The sequence below is a fragment of the Lissotriton helveticus genome, chromosome 11, assembly GCF_964261635.1.
Source record: "Lissotriton helveticus chromosome 11, aLisHel1.1, whole genome shotgun sequence".
In the NCBI taxonomy this organism is placed as follows: Eukaryota; Metazoa; Chordata; class Amphibia; order Caudata; family Salamandridae; genus Lissotriton; species Lissotriton helveticus.
The window spans coordinates 604001629-604027213 of record NC_136072.1 but is presented as its reverse complement, the minus strand read 5'-3'; the positions used below and the strand labels follow the sequence as shown (position 1 = coordinate 604027213).

The window sequence follows — 25585 nt, the reverse complement described above, 5'->3', positions numbered from 1 at the left end:
ATAAATGCTGTGCTGCGTTGAATGACAGGGAGGGAGCAGGAGAGCGCCATATCTGCAGAGATATGGCATTGTCCTCCCCTATCCCTAGCACTAGTGCAGAATTTTGCTGACGAAAACAATGTATACATCTTTGCACCATAATGCAAGGTTGTGTGTGAGAGTCTAGCATATGTTTCGTATCGAAAAGGGTCCCTTCCGCACAAAATACTACGCCTAGACAACCTTTAAAACCTTTCCTACTTTGTATGTGTTCTGTACAGTACAGCACACATGCAAAGTCGGAAAAAGAAAGAAGAAATGAAAACATTTCTCCTTTTAACACCTGCTTTCAAATGGCATTCATTTTGTACGCAAAACCTGGCTCACATTTTTGGTAGATAGGGTTTTGCATCAAAAAGCATGAGTTGTTGCATGGGAACGTCCCCTTGACGCTAAGTAACGCAAAGCACATTCACGCTTCTTTGCTTTACTTTCAGGCCATTTCCAGCACAAAACAAATTTTGAGCAGGAAAGTAAATAATAAAAAAAAAATTCTGCTTGTTTGTGTCACTTTTGTGATGCAAAAGAAATGTTACACACACAAAATGTTAGTAAATCTGCCCCTATATATATTTAGGTCAATGACTGTTTTGGGGCAACGGCAGCAGACATCTTGGAACGGGCTTTCCAATCATTTACCCATATTTGCCTTTTGTTTCAGAAGAGATAACTCCCATGTTTTTTTCCCCAGCTGAACTCATTACTGACATGATAAAAGCAAAAGAAATTTCATGCCATCAGGTATGCATTTTTTTTTTATGCTTATCATATGATTACGAAAAATAAAAAAAAAGTCTACTGAGCCCATTCTGCTTAGGCCAGTAGTTGAGGTAGTAATGCCGCTCCTAATAAATACGATGCCACAAGTGTGCCAAGTAACAGGTGCAGAATTATCACATCATTCCTACAAAAGCCCCTTACGGTAGGGAATATTTTGTAATTCTGCGTCTTCATTTTCCACAATCCGTCAAACATCAAAACTCACAACTTGTAGTAATTTCCGTGCACAACTTTCATCTGGTTTTACCTCGTGAAAATCGTGCAAATAAAGACTCCCAGCATGCAGGAATTCCATCACATTTAGTAATTGCAATTTGGAATTCCCAACGTCCATGAAATGAGGGCATAAGTGGTTGTACCTTCCCCTATATGAAGATCATCATGTGCATGTGGCACAACATGATAGGAAATTATTGCTATCAAGAGTAGAAATCGAAAAAGGCCTCCACAACATGTTGCATCATGGTCTCTTAGAAGCCCATCAAACTTCTTCTGATGCTTTGTACCTGTTAAAATATCTCGTCATTTTTATTTTATTTCTATTTTCTTCTTTCTCTTCTTGTTCCGAACAGATACTTTAACATTAGCAATGATCATAAATTATTGTAATTTTCAATTTAAAAAAACAACAAAAAAAAAACCACTGTATGTGACATCATGAGCAGGTGAGGTTTAGGAAATAAACATGCCATTTTGACTCCTTGCATCTCTCCTGTGATTTGGGGAGTGATTTATAAGGTTCTACTTGATGATAATAGAGTTCGGGCATCCACAAGTAACCGAGTTCTTACTTATTTTGGTGGGTTTGGATCCACTGCAGGAGTGTGAGGCAGGCTTTTCGACAAATGAATGAGATTTAGAAAAGAGATCTCAAGAGGCGTAGGGGGTCTTTGAGCAGTTTGAGCAGTTTGAGTATGCAGGGCATTTGCAGAGAATGTCAGATGCCTTTTCCACCAACCTTCAGTTTTCCAGCCAAGCCATTTGGAGTTAGGGGACCTGCTGCTGTATCCAAAGTACAGCCACAACTGAATCTGCTGTCAAAAAACCTTGTCCAGCCCGGCGAATGTACTGAACTTACAGAGATCCCATCCAGACAGGATGGGATGAATAGATTTGGGAAGTGGTTCTCCACCAGGGGTGGTAGAAGCCAATGTCTCTTCTAACCTTTTGGGTTAGTAGAAGCCGCCCACAGGGTTTAAGAGGCCCTACTAGCCTTCAGTGCATTATTGTCTTTTATTTTCATATTTAATTAGAGACAAATCACTTTATTGTGTATATTTGCATTATCTTCTATGGGTTTTTTTTTTTGTTTGTCTGTGTTTATTTTGTGTTTGTTAACTTTCTTTTGTGTTTTATTTGTAGAGTTCATTTTTTATTTGTTAATTAGTTTTGGCTTTTGCATTTTGAAATGGACGGACTGCAGGAGGAGCATGAAAGGAGGAACTGGTGTATACAGTGGTCACTTCGAGATACAACAAATAGAGTGCCCTGGTCTGCATGGAGTTGATGTTGAGATGATCTACTTTGATATGATCTACTTTGAATCAGAAGAAGGGGGTCAATTGATAAGGACGACAAGGTAAACTGGAAATATACCTGAAAAGGAGAGTGGAAAAGGTGCTATGAAGTGGAGGATGATGCAGTGGTGCCTGGCACGGTGAAGCATGATGGCCTGGGTCTAACCATCTGCATGTCAGGAGTAGCAAGCTTTCTGCGCCCATGGCCATTGGGTTCTACAAGCCCACCTGGCGGGCCCGCACCAGGAAAACGTGATATTTTCAGCACTCTGCCCCAAAACCTCAAAGTTACAATAAAAAACAAGGAACAGCGGCTAGTCTTTCACATGAATCTCTACATCAAAGTTGTCACATCTGTGTTCACCATCACACTCCTGGGAAAAATTTCTGTGCACAGAGTAATAGCGCCATAAAGGAAAAGAAAAAAAAATGGCAGATACAGTCGCAAAGTCAAAGTCACCGAAAGCAAACAAAGTGAATACGTGGCCGTCATTTTAGGGAAATTTGCCAAGTGTGTGACCACATGGCAAACATGCTGATATTGTTGGCCCGCAACCAGCATTACATCATTTTAGGGGCATGGAGCTATTTCATGGTGTCACGTGGGTTTAGCAGTAGAGGCTGAATCACTGGAAAGTCCAGGGATCCAGTGAGAAGGGTCAAACTTTCTGCCACTCATTCAGTGACATGAGGAGCATCCAGCACCTCCACTCTCCACTCTAGACTTTTAACATTATTAATGTCATTGTTCTTTGTGGGTGAGCAGCTACAACGTATCAGTTTGTGCAACTCTCCAATTTTGATGGCAACTAATATGCTAGAGTAGGTTGAAATATATAAATCCCCCACTATGGAACTATTAAAAAATGCTGAGGTGAGGGTGGGTGTTTGTGTTTGTGAGTCTGAGTACGCTTCTGCATTTGTGAAAGAGAGGCAAAGAAAGTGAGAGAGAAAGAAAGAGACTCTCCCCAGTGCTAGAAACTGTTTAGAAGTGTTAATGATCATCAAAATTGCTCATCATCATTAAGGATTCATGGCCAGATTTATGTGCATCTGTGAGACCACCATGTCCCCCACTACTGTTTGGTTTAACCTGTCTCCTACTAGGAAACAAGTCATCTTGGAGTCAGAAGTTAGCAAACTCAGATGATATTTTGACAATCTTTTAGATACATTAGATGTTCTGCATAAGCCAGAGAAAGCTTTCATCCAGCGTTTGCAAGCAATTGAATAAGCAGCCCTTAAACCCCCTTTGACTGCAAGCTAGTGCAGAGAGGCAACATTCAATGACAACATGCAAAATGGAAATGAAGGACTGCAGTAAATCATCGTTCTTGGCACAATGAGGAGTCGAGGGCGCCAGAGGGATGACTGTCTCACAGTCGTGAACACTACATACTTCACCTTGAAGTGGATATTGCTGGAATTAAGAATAGAGCACTGACAAATGACCTCCTGTTGGATGACTGCGGTGCTCAGATGTTACCATCTTTCCTGCCTCTGTTCTCAGAGGTTAATTTTTACACACCCTACTTACGTTTATGTTTCCCTTCATTCATTGGGACTGAAGTAGAGACATTCAGTTTAGTGTAGGGGTCAAGGAAAGCAACCCAATGTTTCTAATGATTAAATGGGATTTTTTGCAATGGTAATCACACGTGATTGTTTGACCAGTCATGAAAAGCCTGGATCCCCCAAGTTGTCATGTTCCCCTTACATTCAGAAGAGGTTCCTATTTAGGAAAATATAGTGACAACAATACCTTGCTAAGTGGAACAACGCTCGGTTTCACACATTGTGTGGCCTACTCAAATGGCTGTAGCATAACACAGATACTGTGCATTAACTGAAAACAAATTGTGGTGATGAAGGTTCTTTAAATGCTCAGCTGTTCCAGAACTGTATGACATAAACAGGTGACACAGCATATGCACTGCAGAATTCCAGTGGATCAGCAATTACATTTTCAGCTGATCTTATGGCAGTTAGTAGTGTACCCATTACCATGTAAAGCATTTCTGCCACTGTATTATAACAAAACGTGGTGAGATCTTCGGTGCCACAGCAGTTCCACTTTCGCCAATAGGTCAGCTTCCCAGTGGGACTTACCAACAAATGTTCCACATGTCCATGGTGAAGTGTACCTTCTTACCTTCTAACCCTACCTTATGTACCACTTTAACTAATCCCTCATACAACTATTGTACGGAATTGGGAGCAAAACTGTTTCTAATCGGAATCTTCCAATAGGAATCAGTGATTGCCTTCAGGTTAGTAAAACCTTTTTTTTGTGATCTCTGCAATGGGGTATTGCAAACGGATTACCACTAACCTTACCTCATATTTGGAATTAGGCTGACATATTTTGTTGTGTCTTCAGGAATGTTTGCGACAACGCCCAAATACCTGGCTATTTTAACGATGTGACGAGGGTGTGTGGCTCCTAATTTTCTTGATGTTACCTAGTAAGGTAGGTGTAGTTTCCTTAGCATGTTGAAACCACATGAAGGGAACCTGTGGTGTAATCAGCCATGCAATGGGGAGGTGGGCGTTTCGGTGAGGAATCAGCAGGTAGATATAGTATCTTTCAGAATGAGAGTAACTGATGTTAAGTATTTTTTTCTACTGATATTTCTTCCTAAAGATTCTTCACCTTTTGAATAGATTCCCAAGCTGTCTTCCCACCAGGAGGTGGCTGCGTGATCATTTATACTATGAAATCTTGAAGCACTGAGCGAGCAAATTGACTATCCCTCCTCACTTCAGAGTCCAAACAATAATGATTTTAAATGGTGTACAGTGAAAGCCCAGGCTGCCGCTTTGCAAATGTCTGCAACTGGCAAACCTCTCACCAGCGTAGAAGTGGAAGACTTGGCTCTGGTTGAATGAGCATTAATACCTTCTGGTGGCTCACTATGTGCTATGGTGTAGCAGATCCTGATGCACAGAATTATCCATCTTGACAATGTCCTCTTACACACTGCCTTGCCGGTCATCTTTCCAACATATCCCATGAAAAGCTGGTTCTCCAGCCTGAATTTATGGGCTCTGTCGACACAGAAGCTGACAGTTCTCTTGGGGTCAAGAACCTGTAGTCTTTCTTTGAACCTGTAGTCTTTCTTTCTCCTTCTTTAGATGTGGAGAAAAAGAGAACGCTTAACGGGTAATGGACTGGGGGAGGTAGAAGGAAGTAACCACCTTTGTCAGGAAGGCAGACATGGTTCTCAACGCCAGCTTGTATGGGAAGAAAGAACTAAATGAAGGTTTCACAGTTAAGGCTTGTAACTCTTTAAAATGTCTGGCTGATAGAAAATCCATCAGAAAGAATGTCTTAAAACTTAGCAGCCTTAAAAGTCAACTATCTAACAGTTCAAACGGGGACACACAAGGAATGTGAGAAAAGTTTGAGGTCAAATTAAGGCATAATAAATGCAGCAGGGCAACACTTGTTAGTGAGCCACCTTAAAAATCTGAGAACAATAAGTGATTTAAAGAGAGGCGGCTGATCAGGCGAACAGAAAGGCAGATAAAGCTGATAAATAACCTTTAACAGTGCCCACCTTGCAGCCCTGTCGGCTAGCGAGAGAGGGAATGGTAAAATGTCAGAGCAACTGGCCTGAACAGGGTCTATGGAGTTATCAGAACACTATGTGACAAATTTGCTCCATCTGCCTGAATAGTCTGATTTGGTGGATTGTCTTCGTGAACATAACATATCATCCACCACTCCAACCTGGCTCTGTCAAGACGAATCTTCCTCAATATAGGAGAAATCAAGGGATGAGAGGAAACGAGTAATGAAATGAAAGTTCCAATTTTAGACAAATGCATCCCTGAGTGCTCACTGCATTGGACACTGGAGGCCACAGAACTTCAGGCAGTGAGCATTCTTGTGAATAAAAAGAGGTTTATCTGAGGAGTCCCCCACTGGAAAATGTTGCGGCCTATCTCTCGATGACGTCCCCAATCGTGATTTGCAAGATAATGCTAACTGAGACTGTCCATGCGCACGTTGAGCACTCTGGTCAAGTGACTGTTACTAAGCCAATCTGATAATCCTGAGTTCATGACCGCAGAGGTTTTCAGCAGAGAAGATGCAGCCCCATTCCACCTTGTTTGTTGATGTACCACATAGCTGTCGTGTTTCCCATCAAGATCTTGACCGATTGACCACAAACGGAAGGGAGGAAAGCCTTGAGTGATAGCTGTATCGCACATAATTCAAACAGATTGATGAAAAATATCTGTTCTTCTGGAGACAAGAGGCCTCTGATCTCCAGTTCCTCCAGATGGGCTCTCAACCCTAGGGTGGAGGCAACTGTGATCACTGTTGTCACTAGAGGGAGAGGGTGAAACGACTTTCCTTATGTAAGCTTGCTGTCCACACTACCCAAATGTACATCAGCTAAAGTGTAGCTGGAGATTTTGATATTGTGTTGGAGATCCCTGTTGTGTGGAGGCATCACTTGAAGGCCCTCATGAGCCATTGTGCATGGGTGACCAACAGAATGAAGGAAGCTAGCAGATTGAGCAGATGTAAGACCGCCAGGACTGATCAATGAACTCTGAAACATCAGAATCATTGACTGAATATCTTGAACCCTCTGGGGAAGAGAAAAGGCTCTGCTAATGTGGTGTCTAGTACTGCCCGTATGAATAGGATGCACTGAGAGGGCACAAGGTGAGATGTAGGTGTGTTGATTCAAAAGCCCAGGATGTCAGCTCCAAGTTGCAAGAAACCATCTCAGAAGAGCTGACTTTGATAAGCCAGTCACTAAGGTAAGGGAATACCAGGATTCCTGCCAATCAGAGATGGACTGCAACCACCACCATCACCTTCGTCAAGACTAGACGAGTGAAAGCAAGGCCAAATGGAAGAACCGCAAACTGATAGAGTTTATACCGGACTACCTGTGTGACTGCGGGGCTAGGGATGTGGAAATAGGCATCCTGCAGGTCGCCAGACACCATCCAGTCTTCAGTTTCCAGAGCATTTTGAACTTTTCCATTTTGAGGAACTAGTTCAGAATCATGAGGTTTAGGATCATACAGAGGCTGCCATCATTTTTGGGGACCAGGAAGTGCCGGGTGCAATACCCCTGACCCTGTTCCTGCTCTGGAAACAACTCCACTGCACCCTTAAGTAGCAAGGATGCAACCTCTTGTTGGAGGACCAGGGTTGCTTCCCTGAGGTGGCTCGGATGTAGAACAAGACGAGGAGGGAAGGAGCAGGATAGCTCATGTTTGGCCCTTGCCTTATCCTCTATATTGATTGTAGAGAGGTTTTGCCACCTTTGTAGCTGTTGTTGAGCTGCGTACTGTTGACAGACTCGAAATGAAAAGCCCCTGCTGAAGCCATGAAAATTTCAAAACTGACGGTAACCTCTGGGTTGTGTCTGGAGACCAAGGGGTCTGGCTGTGGCTTTACTGTCCTTAATGCTCTCCAGTGCAGACTCAGCGTTGGCACCAACGAGCTAAGGTCTATTTGAATGGGAGGTTCATTAGCATGGTCTGTATGTCTAGTGAAAGTCCTGAATTCCTTAAACAGGCATGATTGCCACTGAAACTGCAGTATCCAAACCAGGCTGCATCACCTGCTTTACAGCAGCATGGCCATCTCCAATGAGCTCTGTGGAGTGTGGTTACAGGTTGTCTGAAAGAGTTTGGATGATCAAGTGTTCAGCCTCTAACAAAGCATGCACATATCAACCAAGGAGTGAGGTAGCATTCATAGGTTTTAAAGACGAGATATACTGCCTCGGGAAAACATTTTCTAGGTAAATTGTTCAAGTTTCTTCGATTCCCCATCAGCTTTTGAGAGGCAAAGGAGACCGGTGCCAGTTTAGAGGAAGAAGAGGCCTTCACCAGTAGTGCCCCATAGATGGGTAGCTGATATGAAGCTGGGATCTCCTGAAGCTGGCTTATATAACAGGCAATCTGTCATGAGATGGCAGTAGTAGTTGTTGGATTCTCCCATATGCCTGTTATAGACTTTGTCTGTGCCTCATAACCAAAAGTAAGGGTTCTGCTGTGTGGGAGGTGGAATGCAGTACCCCAGTGAGAATGTTGAATTTTACCTCCATGGATGGAAGCTGAAGGTTTAACATGTCTGCAGCCCCTCTGATTACTGTGTGCTAGTAGGTCGCTTCTGGAGGAGGAAGGCATGTCAGTGACAAAAGCTTCCACTCCAGTAAGGCATCCTTCAAACCCACAAAGTCTGGTTCTAATGAGTCACCCCCTTCATCATCTGCACTCAGGTCTCCTTCGAGGTCTCCAAAGAAATGCCTGCCTTCTTCTAATAGCCACTAAGCCTCTCTTCTGCAGTGGTGTGGCATCAGAGGGAAACTCTCCGGTAGATGTGGTGCCAGCAGTGGTGGAGCTAGTGGCTGCAGAGGCATCAGCTGTGGTGCCAGTGGTGTTGTTTTTGGCATAGTGGTGTCATGTGGGGCACTGGTGACATGGTGTGGGGTGCCAGTGGTGGCATCTGTGGTCCCATCTGCGGTGCCAGCAAGATGTTGGTATCTGGCTCTGAAGAAGCTGCCATAGCTGGAGTTGGGGTTGTATTTGCCTTGACACAGGAAGCAACGGCAGGAATTGCGTGAAAGAGGCACAAGGCAGGAAGTCATCACGGCCATGCAGAAAATACTGATCCAGCCTAGGTGTTGGGAATTCTAGGTATGGTTTGTAGGGCTGGGGCCTTGGAGAAAGCGCCACAGCTGGCCGAATGTCCGAAACCAGCGCTGGGTTACATGGAGTCGCAGGTGGCCAATCCTCTGTTTGTTCTTCTGTTGGTTCTAGATCTGAAGTGTGTTGAAGTGAAGTAGAAGGTTGTGGCAACTTACTTCTCGAACTGTGTTGGCGAGATTTGTGCCTCCTCTTTTTCTTACGCTTCTTATGGAAGGATTTTGATGAAGATGATGACTCTGGTATCTCCAACCTTAGTCAAGACCTTCGATGTCCACTTCGGTCTTCTCTCGCTCTGGACACAAACATCTTGGCCTCCTGCTCCTTGAGTGCTTTGGAGTGCATCTTTTGACACAACGCATATACACAGACGACATAGTCAGAGCCTAGGCACCAAGACAGATGTTGTGAGGGTCCATAATGGGCATCTGTCCATCACAGTCCCAACAAGGTGTGAATCCTGACCGCGTACGCAGCAACATGTTGAAGGAAAACTGCGATTAACTGAGATTTATGAAGAAAAATTGTCAACAGTCTTGAGGAGATATGCAGAGCTCCAAAACGGGTCAATGGTGTGGAAAAAAAGAGAACTGACATCATCACACTGAAGGGGGGCACTTTATGGCTCCAGTAACATCACGTTTGGTGTTGAGGTTGAGCACGTGCCTCCTAATGGCATGGGAGCGCTATTTAAGAGTTTCTAGATCCAGACTGGAACTTGGGATATTCAAAAGGTGAGGAATCTGCAGGTAGAAGTATTCTTCAGAACTTACAATTCTTCACAGTACTTTTCTTTCAGTAAATATGTACCTTCTTGAGCATGCTGATTTGAAAAGTAAAAGACACACAGATGATGGACGGAATGCAGAGCAAATTAAACATTCACCCCAATCAAGAGATCTGGGTTGAATCCTCACCCCAGTTTAGACCCGGACATATGCAAATCAGTCTTGACCCTGTTCCTAATGGCCCGTGGTGACAGCGTTTACTAGGGGGCTAAATTATAGGTATGGGTAAAATATAAGTCAGAGGTTTTTCGCTTTCTGATCCCTATATAGAGTAGCAGCTCTGGAGTTGGGCCAGAGAAACTAAAGGAGGTTTCTGACTTTCCTGACCTTGACGAGCAATTTGGTTTTGGATCCCTAACGATACAGAAACATGGGTTTTATCCAGCGCAAGATATGTCTGAGACATTCATTCATGTTTTCATGATTTCCTTGGGTCTGTACACCAGCTTGTGGTACATCTGGCCCGAGATTTACTAAGGTCTAGCGTCACTGTTGCATCACGCAATGGTGATGCAAGCCCTTAAGTCAGATTTACAATGCCACACAGAGACACCTTACGTAGCTTTGCGTGGCATAGTAAATCTGGAGAAATGCAAGGCAGAGCAGGGTGCTACTTTGCATTACTCTCACTTGGGTGTTCCCACGTATCCACTCACGTTTTTTTGCGCATTCTCAGATTTATTAAAACTAGTAATCCTGGGAATGTGTCAAAATGCAATGTCTTCCCAGCAGAGACATAACGAGGAGAAATATGTTTATTTTTCCACGTTATTCCCTCCTTCTATGTGTGCTGCAACTGGCAGCATTCATACAAGGAGGAAAAAGCCTCAGAGGATTGTTTTTGTGCAAGAAGTTGCCCCTTCCTGCATAAAAACAGACCTGCCTGTAACACAGGCACTCTAGCACCATGGCGCAAGGGTGCCTGCGTTGACGCTAGACAGTCACAAGTGTGCCAGCGTAGATAGAGAGCAGGAAAGCCCCATATGTAAGTAAATATGGCACAATACTGCCCTGTCATTTTGACACAGTGCATCAAGTTGTCTTGCTGCATAGCGTTGCACCAATAATTAGTAAGTTTAGCCCCAGTTTTGAACTCTCTGTGGTTGGAGTGGTGCTAATATGTCTTGTAAATAGCAATGTTACAGTTCAGGGTTTTAAGAATTCTCCCTGGTGAAATGTTCTACTGGGGGTTGCAAGCAGTGGTGAAAGCATTTTGAAATGCAATCAAGAGCAAATAGTGATTCCATGTCCTTAATGCATGTATTTCACCCATGCCTGATCATTAATCTCTATTGAAGAATGTGAATACAAATACACTAAAGAAATACCCAATATCCGTCTTCCTACCATATCAATACCTACCAAGGCTTCCCTATGCCAGTATATAATTGCTCTAAAACCAACCACACAAATCAGTCTCAAGCACAACTGAAAATTATTCGCAATGCTATTTGCACATGCCTTCAATTCTACAATATAGAAATTATATGGAGAACATATAAGATATTGTAATTTGATGTAAAAACACTCCAACTACTTACGGCGATCAGCTGAAAACTTTTATGGAGCATTGCAACTAAGAGTTTGGTGAGGACTATCACAACCACCACATTGTAGGTGCCAACAATGAGGGCTCCCACGAATGACTGCAGCTCCTCGCTGTAGCTGAACCTGGTGACAAAGAGCGCCACGTGTGCCAGGGAAAATATGTACCAGAAGAGAGCGAAGCACGTACCAATAAACCTACAAGAGAAACGTCACAGTTCAGATCATGAACAAAGGATACAATTGGAAAACATGGTCTATTTCGGTTATTTTCTCACCACAAATAAAGGTGTATAATTAAAAAATCTTAATGCTTTAATGAAATCTTAGTGGCTATTGTTTCCATATTTTATTGAGGTTTGCAATTTTTCACACCTAGTTATTCATCACCATTAAAGCACGTAATTTCATTAACATTAAATTGCCCCATGTAGGGCAAACACATTTCTGATGGGTCAACATTTAAGAAGTGCCAGTCTTTGTCTGACCAAGTCACATTTAATGTAGCACTGACTTTAGATGATGATCCTATTCTGAGTTTTTGCTTGGAATCACTGGAGCTAGAAAGTGGATGTGAATACCACCACTTTACTGTGAAACACCTTGCAAACAGCCTATAGGGAGCTCGTTTTGTTAGGGAAAACTCTGCTCTGCTCAGTGTTAGAGGTAATTATTTGTTGTGATGGTTTTATATCTGATGTATCAGAAGTGCTGCATGGTATTAACCAACTTAATTGACTTTGTGTCAGTTTGCTTGAAAATAAGAGGAAATTGTTGCTATTTTTGTTGATGCCAAATTTGAGCTCAATAGTAGTCCTTATTCCACTTCTGCAATGCTCATACCTCAACTCATGGTTTCATATATTATAATTTACATGAATGCCTTACTATGGAGAAATAAATGACTCACCTCTAGCCTCTCAACTATAAATGTTGTTTGTCTCCATTGTTATATATTATCGATTCAGATGCAATGGGAGTATTTCCCAACATCAAGTGGGAAATCCTCTGGAACAAAACATGGAAAATATCATATTTTATAACCTATGGCCTGACAGAGTGCGCTTTCCTGAACTTAACAGGGTTTCAGGACCACTTGTCCTACTTGGTTTTGTTAATGCCCATGTACACATAGCATTATTTACATAAGGTGCAATAGACGTCCTGGTGGCCCTTTTGCAGATCTCCACCAGTGGTGTGCTTGTCAGGGAGGCAAAATATGAACATAAATCCTCCAATGAATGAGCAGTAGCCTGCAGACATGTGTTTCTTTTTCAAAAATAAATATAATGCATTCCATTAGTCTTCTAACAAATGTTGTTTGAAACTGCCTGTTCTAAGACAATGAATAGCAGTCCTTTTATCATTTCGATATAAAACCTAAAGCCCGTTTGGCATTTGGTGTGTTTCTCTATGCCACACACATCGGTTGAAACGGGTAAGGAAACCATATGGTTCAAATGTAATTCTGGGACCACCTTCAAGTGAACCTTTAATGGAATCTCAGAGTGACTTTCTTGCTGTATGATTGCACTCGTGAGTGCAACTGGATCCCACTGACACCTCTGATCAAGATCTTATGATCCCAAAAAGCTGTGTGCCAAGTAAATTTAGAGCTTTGTCTTGTGCATAAGTTCTAACAAAGAAGGTATTCGTCAAGATAAGCAAAATCAATTACCATGCTGAAGCCTTGATTCACCACCCTTTCCGGAAATCCTTGGGCAGTTTGGAAGTGTACGACACTCCAGTCTGTTTTTTTCGTAAGTATGATATTGCTGCGAGGCACACCCTAATCAATTTACGTTGAAGCCATGAACTTGCAAGACACAGCAGATAAGGAAGTATCTTGCCGGTGGTGCTTATAAAAGGGTGCAACATGTTCTCAGCACACCATAACAGACTCTTCTCCCATTGCTGCAATAAATAGCATTAGTAGAGTAGCTCTACACTCCCTTTTAGGTTCAAATGTCTGAACTCCAGGATCTCTGCAACCTCATTGTCCTCTTGAGTGAGGGGTGGGGTTACAGAGGCTCCTTAATGCATTTGGTCATTTTATGTCTTCGCTTGACCTGCTGGTCAACAATAAAAAATCTCATATTATGCTGGCAGGGAAGCGCCCAAGACCAAAAAAGCTAAAATCTTTTAGTTGCTGTGGAGAGGGGATCTCGAGAGTACAAGTGTTCACCTACCTGGGAGTGATATTTGAAGAGAGGGGTTCATGGTCCCCACAGGTGGATGCGAAATCCCTAGCCGTTACCAGATCCACCTCTGCACTTTTGAGTTTCGCCAAGCGTCTTGGGTCTCGACCGATGGAGGCATTATTGAAGGTTTATAAAACCAAATGCCTATCTATAGCCTCCTACGGAGCCCCATTGTGGGGCCATGTAAACTGTGGCAAATTACAAATAGCAGAAAATCATTTCCTCAGGTCCTTGTTGGGTGTCCCACAATCCACACCTGTCCTTTCAATACATACCGAACTAGGGCTGGGTTATCTTACTGACTCACTCCAACTAGCGCCCCTTATGTGTTGGACTAAAACTTGGCTGAACAAGGACATTGATTTGAACCACAAAATCCTCAGGGATTGCATGACCTTGGATAATGCTTCAAAAATTCCATGGTTAGAATACGTAAAGGGGGAGATGGGCAGACTCGGCAGACCAAACCTATATAGCCACCCAAACACTATACTCAAGGGAGATTTGAAATGGATCAAAGAAAATTTCATGAGGAGGGCAGTTCAAACACGGGAGGAGAAAGAACTAACTAAACCAAGAGTCAGAGCCAACTTCTTACTCCTGACTTCGCCCCAAATTGAACCATATCTAAAAATTGTGAGCAGACCTTACCATCGTCACCTGCTTATTAGATTTAGGTTCAATTTAATCCAATACTCCTTGGGCGATCTTCCTGTGTGGGGTGTTCCTGATGAATCTACCCCGTGTAGCTGTGACAATTTTTCTGACCAAACCCTCATGCATTTCATCATGTTTTGTAGTCACTACAAAGCGAGTAGGTTGAGGTTTTTGGCACCCATTTTAAGAGATGCAGGTTTTGTTCAGGTACGGCCTGCTCTACTTTACCTTCAGTTATTAGGCAGCATCAGGACAATTCTCGGGGTTGCTAGCTTCCTGGTCGCCGCTATGCGCACTAGGTCCAGGATGCTATCCCCGAGACAACTGGAAGGGTGATTTTACTATTATGATTCCCGGCTTGTTTTTTAACCTTTATGGATTTTACTGAATTGTTCTGTTTTTTGTAACCCACATGAATTTATCAAATTGTAATGAATTTTATCAAATTGTAAATCAATTTTTAAATACATGTTGTTTGTTGCTTTTATGATTTTAAATGTAATCGAATAAAGCTTGTTTTGACTTGACTTGACTTGAGTGATGATCTGCTGTGATGTAAGATCCTGACCAAACCAGCAGGCAAGCTGATGTATGAGAAGCAGGAGAGGGGAGGGGGACCACTGATGAAGTTTCTGCTCCATTCTGTGACAAATGCTAACCAAACAGACCTTTGCTAGAGGCATTTGTTATGTTTGCTAGATGTGAACTACTCTGTGTGGGGGTTTCCCATCTCATTGAAATTAAAGGAAATCCGCAATTCCTGTTCTTGCACACTCTCTTTCCATCATTTCCTAATCTGCAATGACTATCTACTCTCATTTTAAAATCCTAGCAGGTGCTGAGCAGTCGGGGAGATCTGATGTCTGGCAATCCACATTCATAACACTTGGGTCTTTCTTGAGAGAATGAGTGATTAGGTGTCATACTATTTGAGGACCTAAAATCTTGTAGAGGCATTGCCAGTCTATGTTCAATTGTACCGCCATAGTTCAAAAGACCTCTGAGAGACAATGAGACCTTGTGGACACCCTGGCCTTCAGGAAAGAATGCTTGGTGAGCATGGCCTATGGCACTGATGGCAGAAACCCCGCGCATCCACAGAGCCAGAGCAGGTGGAAGATCCTTCTCTCACATTGCAGCCAAGACCTGGAACGAGCTGCCGGCAGACATCAGACGCGCCCCCTCCCTGAACACCTTCAGGAAGACCTTCAAGACCTGGCTCTTCGGCTAATCAGATCTGCGGACACCCCCCCCCCCACTCAATGCCTTGAGATCCTCACAGATGAGTAGCGCCCTTACAATTCCCTGATTGATTGATTGATTGAACAAACAATCTTTCTGCTGGAAAGCCACAGCCATGCGGACAGGGCCAACGTCATTCTGTCCGCAATGCAGATTACATTGGGCCAATTTCCCTAAATGGTGTCCATTAAGATGTCGTTTCTCATACTGAATCTGCATCTTGACAATACAAGATGAAACCATCATGAAAATATGGTGCCTTGAGGTCCAGTAAAAACATAACGTTTTTGACTGTAGTTATCATAACTCGTCAGATAACTTGACCAGTGCCTGGGTCCTGTGTCTACTGATGTTATTGTGCAAGGCTAAAAGTCCAGATGGGATCACAGGAAGAATATTTCTGGAGGGATTTCTGGAAGGTCACTGACAACTTCAGATCCTGGAACAAATGCAGACTACTGTGTAAAGCTTTCCTTTTCTCAATGTAAGAGTGCACCAAGTGCCTAAACATAGATAAAAAAGTATCCCTTCATAGAAGACATGAGCTGCAATGGGGACCAGAAACCTTCTAAAAACTCTGACAGCAGATTGGAAGCTAAAAGGATGAAGCATGAATCGCAAATGGGATTGTCTCACCTTCAACTTTAGGAACTTGCAGTCAGGGGAGACTCCTCCACTTGAGTGGAGGCGCGTCGCTCCACAAACCCCAGATCTGAAAAAATAAAACAGTAATAACGTTTATTTATTACTGTTTTATTTTTCAGCAACCCGCCCTGAACTAAGTGTCAGGACAGGGTGGGGCCAGCGCAGCCAAGTGGCAGCAGCAGAGAGCTGTGCCCTTTAAAATGAGCATGTCTCTATGGCCGGCGCAGGCCTCCAGTGCTCTTAGGAGTGCTGAGAGAGGCCTCTCTATCCAAATCCTGGTGCTGCTTTCACGCTGTGAAAGCAGTGCCAGGATTGGGTAGTGCAATTTCCTGCTTCCAGGTCTTACAGAGTCGCCGGAGGGGGGAGGATGTCACACGGTGAAGAAAGGAAGGTACTTTTTTAATTTACTTTTTTGTTGTGCCCTGACCTCCCCCACTCTCAGTACATGCCAGCCGCCACTGCTTGCAGTATGGATATATGACATTATGTATCCTTCAGAACACATGTAGTTCCCTTTATGAGGCTAAAGCATAAACTCTACAAGACTACCCTTCTTGAAGGACTGTTTTAGTTTAATTTGTATGGCTGGTCTGAGTCCTTCAATATTCTTCTACATCAGGAAGTACCTGTAGTAGGTCACTTTGTTCTGCTTATGAAATGGGCATTGGGCCTTTTTGGTCTACACTCCTACGTTTTTTACTTTGTCTGGCCCCAACAAATTGATCTGTGACTGAGGCAATCTTCTCTCCCAGGCCCGGCTGTAGTCAATAGCTGCTTTTAGGAGTTAAGCAAATGCAGAACCTTTCAATCTCTCTAATATAAGATGCATTACGTCCGGCTTAATGGCGCAGAAATTAAATTAACAATTAAACTTGGTGGAACTTGGCCGGGCTGCAAGATGGCCGCTCACTAGAGAGGCTCTGCCAGCCAAACACACAATCCAGCATGCGTCCGATAAACAGTGGGCCAGCATTTAAGTTTTCTTCATCACAGCAATACACACATCCTGTGTGGCGTCTGTCGAGCGGGGTTAATGATGCCCCCAGCAGATAATCAGATCGTGGCCTGGTGCTGCCGGTGCAGGTGCGTTGGAGGCTTTTGAGGCGAGCTGGCGGACGCTGTTCACACTACCCTTGTGCTGGACATCCGTTGAGACAGTATGCCTGCCCCCGTTCCCCCACGATTTCCTGCTTCCTGTCTGGAACTTGTGTCCCTGCTGCTGGGGACTATGCGGCGGGCCGGCAGATCGAGTGCCAGGGGCTAGGCCCTGGAGGACCTCTGCCCGGTGCCCCCGCAGTCATGGTGCCCTGCGGCCTATGACAGGACTGCTAGCACTCATTGCCGACGATTTGCTGATACCCTGGTCCGACAACAGGACGGAGCGTCCTCCACCCCTTGGCTGTCTGCATGGGCAGGACTGTTCTGGTAAGGGGTAGGCCTGCATGTGCGCCTGTGAGAAGGCAGAACGGCACCGCCCTCGGTGCAGGTATTGATGTCCCTGCTTGCTGGCCTTACAATGTGTAGGTGGCCTCTGGGTGGACTGTGATCTCCTGGACGGGGACGGTCTGAAATGGCCTGCTAGTTGGAATTTTATCACGGCTAGCCCCTCGGAGGGCTTGAACACTTTCTCCCCATCTTTCTGAGACCTGACTGGCAGAGCCGCAGTCCCCTACTTCGCTTGTGGTTCACCCACTGGCTGGGGGTACTATCTGGGGACTGAGCCTGAATCCTGACACATTAACTCACCTGGGACACAGCGCTAGCTGGGGGCTCCTCCTTCGCTCCAACAAATACATACTGGTGAGTGCGACCCCCCTCTCTCTTCACTGCTGTGTTCTATTGGGTGTGGATTTTGGTGCCAGCCATGGGTGCCCAGCTTAGAGTATCGTGCTCTTCCTCACTATTGTTTGGAGGTCACTGGCTTGTGGGAGATGGCTGGATGGACCCACATGCTGACTTTCACCACGCCGCCGCTGGGGGACCCTCTTGCCATCCTAGATCCTAGGCCTGCTAATGCCCACGGGTCTGTATGGCAGACTTGAGTGTAGCGGGCTCTAGGGGGAATCCACAGTGTCTGGAGCGTGGATACTCATTCTACTTGGCGAACTGCTGCTCGTAGTCAAGTTACCGCAAACGACCACTCGCAATTGGATTACGCCGCCTCAATCTGTGAGCATGGGGAAGTACTGGGTTCACCAGTCTAATCTCAGCTTCGAGGGTAAATGCCCGACCCGGCAAGTGGATTGTGAGTCACGGCTAGAGACTTCTCCTGATCGTTCAAGGGGGGAAGGGTCACGAGATACCGTATTTAAAGAATTCCTTATAGACATGAAAATGAGCCTTAAAGCCATCGATGCAAAGTTCGATTGCCTCACTAGTGGCCTAGATAAAGTCAACCAAAGCATAGATAAACCAGAAACCAGACTAGACCTCAAGGAAAATCGTGTATCGGATGCTGATGATGCTGAGGCAGACTCCAATGAACATCTCCTACAAATGGGCAAAGTGTAAGAAGTCATAAAATCAAAAAATGAAGACCCCCCAAAGCGAGGTCCAGGTGTAACAACCTTCAAAGTCATCGAATCCACTGCAATTTCTAATATGGAGGACTTTGTCGAAACCATGCTTCGAGACCTCTTTGGGAAGGCACTGTCCGAAGTCTTTATCATTCAGCGAGCTCACCGTTCGCTGGGTCCCAGGTCTCCCCGGGAGCTCTGGTGTGGCCCGTTGGCACGGGACTCCGGAACTATAGAGATCAAGACACGATACTGAGGGGTGCACGATAGAGTATGGATATTCAATACTGGGGAACATGCTCTCTCTCTCTATCCGGACTTTACCTTGTCAGTCCAGGCGGCTCGCCTTTAGTTCCTGCTTATCAAACGACTGCTTCAACACGCCGACATTCCCTATGCCATGTCATACCCAGCCAAATTGCACATTTCTTTTGAGGGATAAACCTCACTTTTTTCACAGATGCAAAATCGTCTCTTTAAATTTGCCAAACATATCACCAAAACTATAGCGGGCACCCAGAGACTCACCACACACCTCCGATGCAACTCACCTGACTGATAGTTAGCCACGTTAGAGATATTAGGTGATATACGCCTTCTACTGCAGACCACACTGGCGTCTACAAATGCTCCTACTGCACTTCCCCTTGCGCTGCTGCTATGTAACTACTGTTACTGTAGTGCCGCTGCAACTGTTCCTGCAGGTATGGACACCATTGCCCTGCTGTTACAGGTCCCTTGGGGGCCTATCTTGTTTGGCCACCCAGCTACAGCTGTCTGGGTTATTTTCTCGGCAACTCCCCGCAGCTAGGGCTGACTCCCAATTGTACTTCACAGTTTAAAATGGGTTGGTGTATCCTTTTTCTCAACCTTGGTTTTGCGTCCTGGGAGACACGGACGATATAGCGGCCTATTTGGCCGAGATCCACACCCCAGTTTTAACTGAGGACGATAATGACACTCTTGAAGCCGATATCACTGCTTCGGAAATAAGGGAGGCGATAACAAGGCTTCGGCCGGGGAAGGCCCCAGGCCCAAATGGTCTCCCAGCGGAATTCTTTAAGAAGGAGCAGACCTTTTAATACCTCACCTTCTGGCACTGTATGGAGATGCAACCCAAGACGGTGAGCTCCCGCTGGACCTCAGAATGGCAACGATCGTGCCGATCTATAAGCAGGGCAGGCCGTCAGACGCCTGCAAGTCGTATAGACCGACCTCCCTCCTCAATGTGGAGGCCAAGTTATTGGCTACGGTTCTGGCCCTTTGATTACGCCTACCGGATAGGGCGACAAGGCAAAACCACAGACGGACCCATAACTGGCTTATGGAGGTGAAGCAGAGGAGGACCCACATATGTTCCTTTCATTAGATGCCGAGAAGGCGTTCGATGCGGTCCATTGGCCCTGTCTGGAGGCGACACTGATCAACTTTCGAAGATGGGTGGGCCTACTATATACGGATCCCAGGGCTCGGGTACAAATAAATGGTGTATTGTCAGAAGACTTCTCTGTTCGGAGGGGGACCCGCCAGGGATGCCCCCTGTCCCCGCTACTGTTCGCCCTCACGGTCGAAATAGTAGCGTGTAATATTCGTCAAGCGGAGAGGGTACACGGCTTCCGCATCACACAGGAGGACCAACAGGAGGAGAAGATCTCGTTGTATGCGGACGACATCCTTCTATACGTGACGCAGCCAACGATCACGATCCCAGCGCTGTTTGAACTTTTAGATAGGTATGGCTCCTTCTCAGGCTAAAAGATAAATTGGCACAAATCGACCTTATATAGCCCACGCCTGGAAGAAGATTGGCCCCCACTTCCGGGAGCCTTACAGGTCACCCAGTCTGGATTTAAATATCTGGGGGTTTACCTGACAACTGACAAACAAGTTTCCTATCAAAAAAATATACTTAGAGTAATTCTGAACTTTGCAGAAGACGCCCTCCGATGGAAGTCCTTGCCTTTGACAATACTAGGCCGAGCAGCAATGTTCAAAATTATCACGTTGCCACGATTTCTGTATCCCCTACAGAACGACTATTTTCCCCTACCCCGACAGACGTTCCAGACAATTAATGGCGAACTGCGCGCCCTTCTCTGGCTGGGGAAACAACCTAGAGGAGCCCTAGCTACACTCCAACGAAATCAATACAATGGGGGGATCTCCCTGCCGGATGTGGAGGCCTATTACTGTGCTGAGCATCTCGCACCGATAAATGAATGGCTGCATGCATCGGCGGATCTCCCGACCTATAGGTTAGAGAGGGCCACCATGGCGCACCGCACTAGTCTGCACTATTTGTACGGGGGAACTGGGAGGCGATGGCTACCTCTGGCCACACAGCTTACCATAGATACATGGGACAGGGCGACGAGGATGATGGGGTGGACACACAAACCGACTAAGCAGACACCAATTTGGTCTCGTACGTGGCTGAAAGAACTGCACAAGCTTGCCGGCTTTGGTGGGTGGGACGCCATAGGAATTTCAAAGCTTGGAGACTTAGTGAAAGGGGGAGAGCTCAGGACATATGAGTCCCTGAAGGCGGAATATGGGCTAACCCCAGCGCAGTTCTTCAAATATGCGTGATTGTGTCATGCCTGGAAGGCCGAGGCGGCGTCAGCATCACAGCTACCTGAGTATGCCCCCCTGGAGGGCAGACTGCTACAAGAACAGGTTCCCAATAAACTGGTATCCTTGACATATAAAACGTTGATTAATAATGCACTGGACGGATTAGGGAAATTGAGGACGACCTGGGAGCAGGATGTGGGCGACATGGACACCATAGACTGGGAGACGGCCCTGATGCACCACAGGGAGGTTGCGATCAAGACCCGATTACGTCTCATCCAATATAAAATACTGCACAGGGTCTATTACGACAGGGTTAGAATGCACCGCATGGGAAGAGCTAGTGATCCTTGCTGCTTGAGATACGGATGCCCGCAGGGAACCTTTTTCCATACCTTGTGGGAATGCCCCACCATAAACACTCATTGGACACATATCCTGGGTGAGCTCAGTAAAATCCTGGAGGTGACGTTACCGATGGACCCTAAGTTTGTGTTACTGGGAATCACTACGGAAATAGATCTGACTTGCCCGCACCTGATCTTTGCCCTGCTAGCCCCAGTGGTGGCAAAGAGAGACTTGGCACGTGAATGGGGAGCTCCATTGCCCCCAAAGGTGGGAGTTTGGCAGAGAGGAATGGACATGTATGGTGGTGGCGGCAGAAAGAGTGAGATATAAAGCTAGGGGCTGCCCCCGAAAGATTCACAAGGTCTGGGGGAAGTGGAGGTAGTACCATGGATTTGATGCAGGGCTGGGGACTGCCTGAGAAGCTGCTGGAAACATCGGCCAGGACGTTGACCTTGGTCCATGCCCTATGGCTCAAGAAACTAGACATACAGTTGCCCCCTTTGGCAGAGGACACATGTGGGGACATGGTGCTCGACGGGCCAGGAACGGACAATGCTGAATTGATGCATGCAATTCTAGTGAAGTGGATGGGGGGCAGGGGGACGGGGGGTGCTTGGTGAGCTGGAAAATTAACTGTAATGTGCCAATTATCTGTGATTTGATTCAAAATGCCTATAAAAACAGTTAAAAAAAAACCTTGGTTTTGCGTTAGAGTGGGGGGGAGGTGGTATGGGTTTGTTTATCTGGTTCCTTGTTCACTGCGGTTGACTTTTACTCCCTTTGGCTCGCCACAGCATGTCTTTTCATTTCCTCTCACTCGCCGATTATTTGCTCAAGGGTCCATTCATGTCCTCTCACATTCCCATATACTTCTGTGACATGACCTCCACGACATGCCTCATGTAGAACATACAGGGACTCAATGGTCAAAGAGATGGCCCACCTGGATCACAAGTACCACGCTAGGCACAAGGTTGATATATGTTTTTTCAGGCACTGCACTTGACAGCCCTCGTCAGCAGCAGGCTAGACTATGGCAACGCACTCTATGCAGGAATCCCGGCCAAACACCTACAACGACTGCAACGCATCCAAAACGCCTACGCCCGCCTGATCCTCAACATCTCCCGCCAAAGCCACATCACCCCCCACCTAAGAGACCTGCACTGGCTATCCGTGAACAAGAGGATCACCTTCAAGCTCCTCATCCACGCACACTAAGCACTCCACAACATCGGACCGGCCTACCTTAATAGCACACTCAGCTTCTACACCCCCACCCGCCAGCTCCCCTCCGCCAGCCTCGCCCTCACCGCCGTCCCTCGCATCCAACAAACGACCTCCGGTTGGCAGATCCTTCTCCTTCCTCGCCGCCAAGATCTGGAACACCCTCCCGACCCATCTGCGGCAGACCCAAGACCTGCTCACCTTCAGAAGACTCCTCAAGACCTGGCTCTTCGAGCAGTAGCAGCACCCCCTCCCCTCAGCGCCTTGAGACCCTCACGGGTAAGTAGTGCGCTTTACAAGTGATTGATTGATCGATTGATTGATTGACACAATCGACGATGCCGTGATTCCACCCAGATTGGTGTGGTGAGACTTACATGTCACTTTACTTCAACTACGCTAGGAGTGTTGCCATACTTTTGTGTAAAGAGCTCCCACACCATGGCAGCTGACATACACTATTACAGATAGGGATAGCCATTATGTTATACTTGTGGATGTGTCAAAGAGGCAGCCCGAAATGTTTGTGTCAATCTACGGCAGAAACATTACTTTTTTTCTGAGATTTGGAGGCAGATCTCTAGCCTCCAGCCACACGCTATACTGTGGTGGGTGACTTCAGTGTGTCGCTGGACGATCATCTAGATCGTTCTGGTGTCTCCAGACGCCCACACCCTAATGCTTCAAGGACATTACACACACTTAGCCAAGACAACTGCCTTCAAGATGTTTGGCGACAAGCATATGCAGATACCCGTGCGTGCACTTGTTTTACTGCGCACCTTAACCGCATGCGTGCTGCGGTCATTTTTGCGCTGTGCGGCTTTTTTCGATTTACCGCGTTACATGACGAGCTGAGCTCGTCATGAGCATGCGAGCGGCGCAACTCATGACGAGCTCAGCTCGTCATGAGCATCGAAGGGGTTAATGTATGGTCTAGAATTGATTACTGGTTAGTGTCTTGTGATGTACAAACATGGACAGTGGGTGTAAAGCATTTGCCCTGCACCCTCTCAGCTCACTTTCCAGTCATGCTGGAATTGCTGATTCCACATGCAGCACTTCGTGCCTTCAGTTGGCCCTTGCCTCTGGGTACAGTATGAGGTGCAGTGTTCCACGAGGAACTCCGTAAAGAGATAATGGACTACTTTTCACATAACGTGGGCTCGTTGTGATCAACCTCCATGCTCTGGGAAGCCTTCAAGGTAGTTATACTCGGTGTTTGCATAGCGAAGCAATCAGGCGAGCTTTAATCTATCTCTGGGAGTATGAAGCGAATTGTGTGCGATATCTGGGCCCTAGAAACAGCATATTATCGCTCTTAATGATGGGGCCTTATTGGCCACAATTCATGGCATGGTAAATGAATTCATGGAGGGGGCCTTTAAAGAGACATCCTTCCTACATCGAGAGGTGCAAGTCCATTGCTATGGGGAGGGTGATTGCCCAGGAAGGACACTTTTGGGACTGCTCGGTAAGCCGCAAGCATCCTCCTATGTAACAGAACTGCTGGATGAAGAATCCAACCTTGTTTCCTCCCCCTCAGGACTTCTAGATCTGATGTCCTCTTTCTATTCCAATTAATACCCCCCCACCATGGTCCTCGGCATACTCGAGCTGATCGCATATCTTGATATCCTCCAGCTGTTGTGGCTTGACCAGGCCCATTGAGCCTACTTACATTCACCTATCACCATTTAGGAGATAGTCCAAGTTATTCAAAGCCTCCCTGGAGACAAGGCTCCTTGGTTGGACATTATGCCCGCCTTCCACAAGGAATTTGACATTATGCTGGCTCTGCATCTTTTGTCAATTTTTGAGGACTGTTTGGAGCTTGGCTCCCTGCTTCTCTCGCCCAGAGAGGCAGTTATTGTGATGATTCTCAAACCAGACAAATTAGCCTCCCAGTGTGATTCCTATAGACTGCTCTCCTTGATAAATGTGGATACTAAAACATTCGCTAAGATTCTGGTGAATAGGTTAATGCCGCTGTTACCTCACATAGTTCGGTCTGACCCTTCAACACCACATAACCTCCACACCATCTTCACAGTCATTCACTACCTTGACCCCCAATTTGCCACAATTGCTGCTGCTCTTGATGCAACAAAGGAATTCTATACTCTAGAATGTGCATATCTTTTTCTGCTACAACCCACATTAGCCTCAGCCCATGCTTCATTCGACACATACAGCTCCTTTACGCTCTCCCTACTACTTGCATACGACTGAACAGGCTACTATCAGGCCACTTTTTGCGATAGCGATGGAGCCACTGACGGCGAGGCTGAGGCAACATGACATAAACTGGGGTATCGGCTTCACAACTAGGTGTTTGGTAGTCTCGTTTTATGCGGACGATATCACAGTGTATATTTGCGACCCTGTACATAGAAAAAGTGGCAGTGGAATTACAGACAGCCAGCACCTCCAATTTGTTTTGCACTAATGTCATTCAACAACGTTTTCTTTCTAGGCGTGCTCTATATCTCAATACCGTGCCACCAACAGTATCAACTCAATACGTTGCAGAAGCCTCTGCACCCATTGACAAACTGCTGGCTGTAGCTGGATTATAAAAGTTTACTTGTGGAACAAGCAACATGAAGATTGTATGCTGAACAGAATACACGATTAAAATTCTGTATCAAAAATAATTTTTGCTGGTTTGAATTTATCAGCTGTTAAACTTATTTGTGCTGTGCTCTGTCTATGCTAAAAAAAGTTATATTTGCGACCCACAGAAAAACCTTGACCCCATAACGTGTGAATTGGTGCGTTTTGATGGCTATTCTGGTGTACAGATTAATTGGTCCAAATCT

At 45.7% G+C, this 25585-nt stretch overlaps 1 protein-coding gene across 1 annotated transcript in view; it reads right to left on the bottom strand.

The window, feature by feature from the left end:
- TRPC1 (transient receptor potential cation channel subfamily C member 1) overlaps nt 1-25585 on the bottom strand; it is a 391431-nt gene that overhangs the window by 15221 nt on the left and 350625 nt on the right. Inside the window, exon 11 of the mRNA XM_078666423.1 lies at nt 11350-11551. Within this exon, the coding sequence (XP_078522549.1) occupies nt 11350-11551 (202 nt within the window). The remainder of the gene's footprint in view (nt 1-11349; nt 11552-25585) is intronic.